General features: G+C 38.3%; 1 protein-coding gene across 1 annotated transcript; it reads right to left on the bottom strand.

The window, feature by feature from the left end:
- Positions 1 to 852: 852 nt before the first annotated feature.
- On the bottom strand, positions 853 to 1,532 carry LOC149845745 (plant/protein (Protein of unknown function, DUF538)). Its single transcript, XM_089997721.1, has one exon. It carries the CDS (start codon positions 1,448 to 1,450, stop codon positions 1,019 to 1,021), a length of 432 nt encoding a protein of 143 aa, XP_089853847.1. The 5' UTR covers positions 1,451 to 1,532; the 3' UTR covers positions 853 to 1,018.
- Positions 1,533 to 9,031: the final 7,499 nt, after the last annotated feature.

Below are 9,031 nucleotides of genomic sequence, written 5' to 3'. Positions count from 1 at the left end.
CAGGAGGACCTCCAGTGTTATAACAACCCAAGGCCAGCCAATGTGCTTGGTGAGGGAGGTTTTTCCCTTGGATTAAAAGAAAAAAATGTTGGCCAAATGTTACAAGTGGCCCAGCATTCCCAAGAAGTCCAAATGTGATAAAGAAGAATCCTCATCTGATTAAAGGTATTGGGTTCTCATCTTAGTGAAAAAGGTATTGAACTCTCTCTCTCTCTCTCTCTCTCTCTCTCTCTCTCTCTCTCTCTCTCTCTCTCCTTTATCTAGAATACAACCCCAAACTTTGAAAGTTCTATTCACATAATTTTGAATGGCATCCAAACTTTGGTTCTTCATACAAGTTTTGTGCAAAAGTTTTAACTAAAATTCAGGAACCCATTGAAATATGGTTGCATTTCAACCCTGGAAAGAAGGGACACCCTTCTCTCAGTAAAAAACTACCATATCTTCAATATCTAAAACAGTTAGAAGATGAGATTCTTGGTCTAGGATTCATATATTTGAGAATAAAAAAGACCAGATTGGAAGATCCAATTTGGGGCTAAACCAAATGGTAATGAGAGGTGAGATCAAATATAATTTAGAATGCAAAACAACCCAATTAGTCCATCCATCAGAACGATCACACTTGGAAAGTAATCCTCCCACAAGCTGAAGTGCATAAGATCACCCATATACTGATTATAAAAGAAAAAAAATGATCACTCGTATACTCAACAACCAATTCCTCTGGTTGGGGTGGCAACATTCCACATGACACATCACAATATGTTGACCATTAACCCATACACCACAAAAACCTTTGGGGCCAAACTCATGTAATATTAAAACATCATAAAATGAAGGACAAAGCAATGAAAAGAAAAACCAACAAAATCAAAGCGTGGTTCTTCATTTCTTATGGTATCCCTAACAAGCTTCCCAAATAAAAATAAAAATCATGGTACTTCTTCCCTAAGCACACAAGACCCCTACCATATCCCTACCCATAGATAAACAACAAATCATAGGAAACTATGCCCTACTCCTCAATCTGGAAGGCAGACACAGGAAAGCTCCTCCCAATGCCTCCTGGACCAATGAAGGTGATCTTACCAGTAGGTGGGTTATCCACATACATCTCAGTGAGGGTGACCCAGATCAAGAGCTCCTTGCTCTTCACCCCAGTCATCTTCTTGAACCTGCCCTTCTCGGCGTAGGCGGTGACCTCCGAGGCATAGGACACCATCTTTCCGATCTTCTTGAAGTAGTGCTCCTTCTTCTTCTTCTGCTTCAACCACACATACCCTGTCTCCCTCACAATCCCAACCTCTGTGATGTCTTCAAGGGGGAGGAGGCCATTGGGCAACTCCATCTCCTTGAGCAACTCAATGGCCTTCTTCCTGCAGATCTCATCCCCATGATAGACCTCTGCCTTGGCCTTGAGGTCCTCATCTATGACCAGGGAAGACATTGCTGTGGGGCTAAGGCTTTCTGGGCAGAGAGAGGGAGGGACTCCTCTGAGAAAGGGGAGAAATTTAGAAAACGTGCTGGGGGTGGACTTTCTCCCTCAACGCACGCTTGTATATATAGTAAGTGTGTTAGGGAATTGGACATAATTTGTAGAGAAAAAACCGAGTTGCCCACAAGGTGAAAAAGTGTTCTAGAGTCTTCATCCCTGTTGGTTGGGAAATCCAGTCTAACCTGTCCCTATCATGGATAAATGGCCTTACAGCGGGCTGGAGTTGAATATATATTAAACCACGAGTTTGTGAGCTTTTATGTGTATAAAACATTTTCAATATTTATTTTGTCCAATCCTACCTTTTAGATGTATTCACCGTGATCCATTTGATAGGAATGGACACCTGAATCATGTTTCTTAAAAAAAAAATGACTTTTTGAAGCATGATTATTTTTATAAAATTTTTGAACAATTAAGTTATAAACAAACTTTCTTACATTTAGGGATGGCAGTGGACCGAGACGGGGGTGGGGGACAAGGTCTCTACTCCCTCCTCATCTCAAAATACTGCCCCCCATCCTTGCACTGGTTTTGATTTTAACCTCCATCTCTGTTTCATGTCCTCTATCCCCGGTTCAAACGGGGCGAGGCGGGTGGAGAAAAGCATAAGTTCATTCCGGCTGCGGCATGGGTTTTGATTTTAACTTCTATGCCTGCCTCCATCCCCATTTCATGTCCTCCATCTCCAATCCAAGTGGAGGCGGGACCCGTCTTCCCCAGGTCCACTGCCATCCCTACTTACAGTTTATAATCAGACGATCCAATAACAGATTCCTGCATCCATATAATCTAATTATTAAAAAAAGAACCCTTAAAAATCTTGTAGCACACGATAGGGTTACTCCTTTTCAAGTCACATAACCTTTCTCTTAGTTTGAATTACTGAATGTCATTTTTATATCTCTCATTTTTTTGGCTATAGTTACAGGCAAACAAATAATTTTGAAGAGCAAAAGTAATACAGGCAGCCAAATGAGCAATTTATGAAAAAGAAAAGTATTTTCTTTAGACACTTGAAACACGAGGCATGTAAACACAAATTTATTCTACCTTGGGTGTCTATATGCAAATTACCCAAAATAAACAGGAATTGAAATATGGTTCCGAAGGGTCGGCAGGTCTAGTTTAACCTATGTTCCAATCATGGGTTAAATGACGTGGTAAATGAGATTTAGCCAATTAAAAAGAAAAAGAAAGAAAGAAAGATATTTTGTGGGGGTAGAGGGAAATGTTGTCAGTATAGGTATAGGTATGGGCCCTAAATCATTTTGGCCACCGATTCAGCCGGTACCGATACTCAAGTGAATCGTATAGGCCTAAAAATAATAAAAAAATTATTACTTATCAATCATAACGTGACCTATGTTAAAACCATTAAAATAATTTTAAATCATTATTTTTTGGTATTTTTTATATTTATTAAAAGTAGCCGATTCAGGCTTGCAGTGTATCGAATTTCTGCATATACGACCAATACGCAGAGATACTGATAACATAATTATAGAGCATAGTGACAAACTTGTTTTTTCGGCAAAAACGAAATTGAAATATTTTCATAAATCTTGCATTTTTTGGAAAAAATCTCGGCAATAAAAAAATTAATTAAAAAAATATTTTTATAAGAAATTATTAATAAAAATTATTTAAAAATAAAAATACATGGTTTTTTTTTACGATAAATAGCTATTTAAAACATAAATATCTTGTTTAAATTACGGTATTTATGTTTTTTCATAAATCTCGCAATCTTTTGAAAATCTCGTGAGAAATTGCCGTTTTAAACTTTCAGCCAATTTCTCACGATAATTATTGCGAGATTTTTCCATAAATCTCGCGATATTTGTCATTATGCTATAAGGCGTTTGGAACAGCATGAGGAACTTGAAAATTGAGGAAGATGCTGGGCGTGAGATGAGTTGGGGTTGGCAAAAGGAAAAGGAGGGGGTGATCTATTTTGTGAATCCATTTTCTTTTTTTCTTTGAAGAGATGTGCTGCGACCGTGGGTTTGAAATTTTATCTTTGATTTGACTGGGGGATGAGTAGTAACAGCTACATTGATTGGGGAAGTTGAAGCGGGTAAAGGACATTCAATGAATGAGGGACACCTGTGCTGCAGCCGACTGGAACAGGACAGGTTGGGGTTGGGTAGGTTGGCTCCACGCCTTTCCATTAAAGACAATTCAATTGGGACGTGGTTGATTCTACTTCTATGTTGTGTTTGGTGACTTTGGTCACCCTTCTTCTCTCTTGAATTGGTTTAACCCCCTCAACACCTCTCTCTCTCTCTCTCTCTCATATGCAATTCAGCACTTCACCTAACAACTAAGACATTAAATTTGTTATGAATTGATTTGTCAATATTGTGGTCTATTGCTTGATGACCAACTGTTTTTCAGAGGATCTAAGTCCTGATATCCGCTTTGAATTTGATGGATATGAACATGGAGTTAGGGTGCATTTGAGACCGTCCATCTCAGATCGGTGTATCTGAATCTTCTTGGGATCACGAATTGGGACCAGAGATCTACAGATCTTAGGCATCTTTTGAGGTTCTCGGATCATCAGAGATGAAATCCTCAGTTTGCCAGATGGTGCGATTTTGGCATGGCCACACACCAGATCCGACCTTGACTGGTGTGTCCATGGATCTCTGAGTGAGATCCGTGGAATTCAAACACCCCCTCAGGGTGTGTTTGATACACGAGACAGACCTGCCAGGGTGCTGTCCGATGTTTGGTGCGCGCACCACACATTGTGTAGGACAGGATCAATAGCGACTCATGCGATGCATTATACAGCGTCAGTGCGGAACCCTGGGGGTGCGACTGGTCAGTACAGGACAAACACAGCCCTTATCTATCTATGACCGTAACTCAGACCAGCACAGGTTTCACTGATGGAGTCCATACAGAATTTTCTAATTTAAGGATTGGTGCTCATAATTTGGCAACTGATTAAAAAAAAAATTATGATGAGAAACCCTTGCGGAAGCGAAGAAAACATTGAGTGGGGCCCACGACCACCCTGCCTAAAGTGCCCCACCTCTGAAAGCTATGCATGCAGGGATGGCAGTGGGCGTGGGCATGGGCGGAGGCGGGGGCAAGGGACAAACCCTATCTCAAAATCCGAACCTCCATCCCCGCACGGAGATGAATTTTAACCTCCACCCCTGCCTTCATCTCTGTTTCATGTCTTCCATCTCCGGTCCAAATGGGGGCGAGGCAGGGCGGGCCTCATTTCTCCTCGGTCTATAGTCATCCCTTGAAGGATTGGGGACTGGGTGGGGCGGGAAAAGGCGAGGATTGGGATGGGGACGGGACGGGGTGGGGGAAAGCGTAAGTCCATCCCCACGCAGGTTAACCTTCATCCCCGCCTCCATCCCCGTTTCATGCCCTTCATCCCCGGTCCAAATGGGGTGAGGCGGGGCGGGGCCCCATTTTCCCCGGATCCATTGTCATCCCTATATGCATGCATGTGTTTTTTTTTTCAGTAAAAAACACATGCTTGTGTTTTTGCAGTACACTGGTTGTCTCAATCATTGTTATCCGAATCGTTGTGAATAGGCCTGAATTGTTCATATCGAACCTGCTCAAAATCGATTCTATGAAGGGTCAATTCGGTTTAATCTATTTAAAAATTAATAATATTTTTAAAGGGGTTTAAAGTATTTTTAATATTTACTTATTATTATTTTAATGAACATGTGTAATCTTCTGGTAAAAAGCTGACCAATTCAGCTTTGATTCGGTTCGATTCTGAATTGGTCGATTCTCTGAATCGTTTTCAAAAACGATTCTCACACAATACCAATTCTAACATTCAACTCACAAAGGCAACAATGGGTCCGCTGAAAGCCTGAGCCTTATTCCTTGTTTGCTAATAGAAAAACAGGCTGTCCCAACTACTGGTCCAGTGGAACGCCAATTGGGATCAGAATATCTGAGCGAAATCAGGATCCTAATGCTGTATGTTTTTTTGTTGTCCTTCTTTTTCATCAGATTTATGTTTTGTTCCTATTGATCCAGGTTTGAACAGTTTAATTTGCATCTTGATCTGCATCTCGGACCCACTTAGACTGTGTACATTACTTGTTTTTAAATAATGGGGCTCATAAGCAGCCTATAATAATTGAGCCCACAAGTTGGGTTTGGTGGGGGGGGGGGGGGCATGTCCTTTGTTAAAAGAAATTGGTTGTGTCTCTCTCACTCTCTCATATATATATATATATATATATATATATATATATATATATATGTGAACCAGTCTTCAAGGGAAAGACATTAAATTTATGCTCAGTTTGGAAACCGGTTGCTAGGAAGGCAGGTTATGCATTTGCTAAAAGTGTGGTGCAGGTAACAAGTGAAAAGACATTAGATTTAAGCTCAGTTTGGAAACCGGTTGTTGGATGCACACACACACACACACACACACACACACTTGAATAAATGAGCTACAACCTCACTTTCAAGATACAAAGAGTTTCACCTACTCACGATAGCTGGTTCATGGGTAAAAACTGAGCCTCTTGGACATAGACCACCATTGAATAGCCTCTTGACTCAAACTGATCTAGGCTCAAACTAAGTCTAAGCGAGAGAGAAAGACTTCTATGGGTGAAATGAGGGGGGTGGGCTTAGGTTTATATATGCCCAAGCCTAATAACCACAAATAAATGGTCAATGGACTCTAAATAGCCCAAACAATTAGCAAAAAACAGTTAGGTTGGTGCAATCAGCTGATTAAAAAGTAATCATAAGATCCAAAATAACTCTAACAAAGTCAAGATCATCCAAAAAATAGGGGAATGTTGAATGGACAACTTAGGTCAAATGGGGATGGCTATGGGATGTTTGACTATAAATTAGCTCATGCAAAGATATTGGACTGTTATGGTCATAGTCAATGATAGCTATAACGGTCAATTTTAACTAAGTCTAGGCCAATCAAGGACATGGACTTAAAATCATCCCAAGTACCAAAAACATAAATCAAAGGTCCACTATAATCACTATCAAATCAAATTGAAACAAACCAAGGTTGGACTGAAACCCAAACCCTAAATTCAAGGCTAAAGCCAAAATCAAATTCAAAGTTCAAAATCAAAAGTTCAATAGAAATACTTTCAATAAAGCTTGCTCATAAAAACAACTCTACTCTATACTCTATGCAAACTCGTGTGAAGGTCCTGCTCCTTTTGAGCATGGGATTAAATATTTTGGAAGTAGTGAAGTTTTCTTCTAAAAGCCAACTTAAGAACATGATGGTTAATAGGTGAACAACCGAATTCACATGATCACAATTCTGCTGTTTTTGTTAGGCAAACTAAGAATAAGCATATGTTTACCAGCTTATTAATTGAAAATACACAAGAGCTCATAGGCAAAACTTGGAGACAAACTTTAGAATTGTCATTGTACCTGCATAAAGTTATTCCCTACCTAACAATCATGAAAAGTAAAAAGCAGGTATTCCCATATATGTTTTAGAATCTCTCTCTCTCTCTCTCTCTCTCTCTCTCTCTCTCTCTCTCTCTCTCTCTCTCTCTCGATGCTGTAAATAAAAGTAATTCACTAAACTTTATGGATTGATTAAAAAATTAAGGACCTTAAATACATCGATTGGTTGTGCTTCTATCAATTTATGGTTAACTGAGAAATAAATCTCTACTTTCTATCTTCAAAAAAAAAATTATGCATTAATGGGTGAATGTATAAGCACATTCAACCGTATGTACAACATATGATTAGTGAGGGTCTATAGAGAGATGTACGACAGAATTTGGACCTTATGTTGCACCATAATAAAACATGACACCAAATATTTATGAGTAATTTCCATATACAGACTTACTTTTTACCCGAAATTTCATGTTAGTCAACACCTTTTTTAAAAAATTTGATACAGCCTTAGGCGTTTCTAATAATGGCTAAGTAAGGACCTGTTGTGATCCTTTTAACTTAAGACAAACAAAATAAAACAAAACAAAATAAATGAAAATAAATAAAAATGATGCTCAACACAGGCTTAGGTAGCCCTCCTACGATGACCGGTGAGCGTGACATGAATCTGACAAAGCTTCAATAAGGCTGAGGCTTTGTGGGGCTAGGTTTGACAAGGTATGGGTGAACCTAGTCTAAGTTATGATCTAGATCTAGATGAGATATGGTTTTAACTAAGGGGATTAGACTGAACTTAATTCTCCACTGAGCAACACTTATTATATGTCTAGATAGCTGGAATAGGGGTGATGACCCATATTTATAGAGTTCTAAATGGATTTTGAACCTAGACAAATAGGGTCTTTGGTCAAGATATTCGAATGTAGTTGCTATGCAACAAATTATTTCTAATTGGCTGAAACAATGTGGTCAAACTATGATTAATTGGGCTAACTTCATAGGGGTCAATGCTTATTTTGAGCATGCTTAAAGGCCAAAAAAGTATAATTGGAAGGCTTGGGTCATGTAAATCCAAGATTAGGGCAGGCTGACATGGTTGAATTCTCCTTCCTGGATGCTTTTAGGCCAAATAAGGCAAGTTCTGAATAGGTTTCACCATTTTCACCATATCTCCCCAAATATAATTGATATTCATCAACAATTCTAGAGTCCTAGGTTAGCACTCTTGGCTCAACCACAACATTACATATGTATGCTAATCTTAGCATATACATTATATACAAGTCTCATACAAATTAATTAATTAACTTAAAGCTCTGAACTCATAATATCTGAAAATAAGAATGCTAGATATTTTCAATTATCTTAGGAAAAATAGTGACAAAACCTCAAGGCCTACGATTTTATTTTACATCCTCCACAGTATATCAAATTAAATTCTAAAATTAAATCCTTAAATAGATGACATATAGTTAAATTTAAAAAAAAAATAGTAATAGTTCTTTTTAAATCAAATTGAGTCATTCAGATTCAAATAAGATAGAACTACTTATTCTGTCTTGCATCCTGGGTTTTACTTTCCCTATTTCAGATTGTGGTATTAAAAAATTATAAAAAATTGGACAGTACCTGCCCTATTTTAGTATGAAAAATTCAAAAAATATTTTAAATTTTTTGATAGAACCACCCTCCATGAAAAATGTTATAAACACGAGAAGAGTGAGTGCATGCAACTTGCATCTTTTAGCATCAAACTGACTCTTTGCCAATGTTGGTCCAAATTCACTTTTCAATTTTGCCTCTAATTAAAGTCTTTGTAAAATGAGCAAGCTCACTCTTTTTCACTAGAATAAATCCTCTATTTGATTCTCATACTTCAAATCATCTAGCCATAAAAGTGCATATAAAAACTTATGTTTCAATAGTTGTCAAACTAATTTCATAAAGATTGAAACTATTGAAACTTTCAAATGAGCAAGACTCTTGGGCTATGTAGGCCTAAAAATGAGAGCTCCAAGTGATTGCAAGCTTGAGAGTTTCCATTTCAATGCACTTTAACATCCTCATTCCAAAGTTTGCCTCAAATTTATCTCATATTGAATATGTTTAATTGGCCAATAATTTCTCAAA

This window comes from Nuphar pumila, chromosome 2 (assembly GCF_984573655.1).
Source record: "Nuphar pumila chromosome 2, dmNupPumi1.hap1.1, whole genome shotgun sequence".
Classification (NCBI taxonomy): domain Eukaryota; kingdom Viridiplantae; phylum Streptophyta; class Magnoliopsida; order Nymphaeales; family Nymphaeaceae; genus Nuphar; species Nuphar pumila.
Note: the sequence above shows the minus strand (reverse complement) of the source record. Positions and strands in the feature narration are given on the sequence as shown.

Excerpts from the sequence above, each read along its gene's own strand:
- LOC149845745 (XM_089997721.1), bottom strand. The coding sequence starts at position 1,450 with ATGTCTTCCCTGGTCATAGATGAGGACCTCAAGGCCAAGGCAGAGGTC.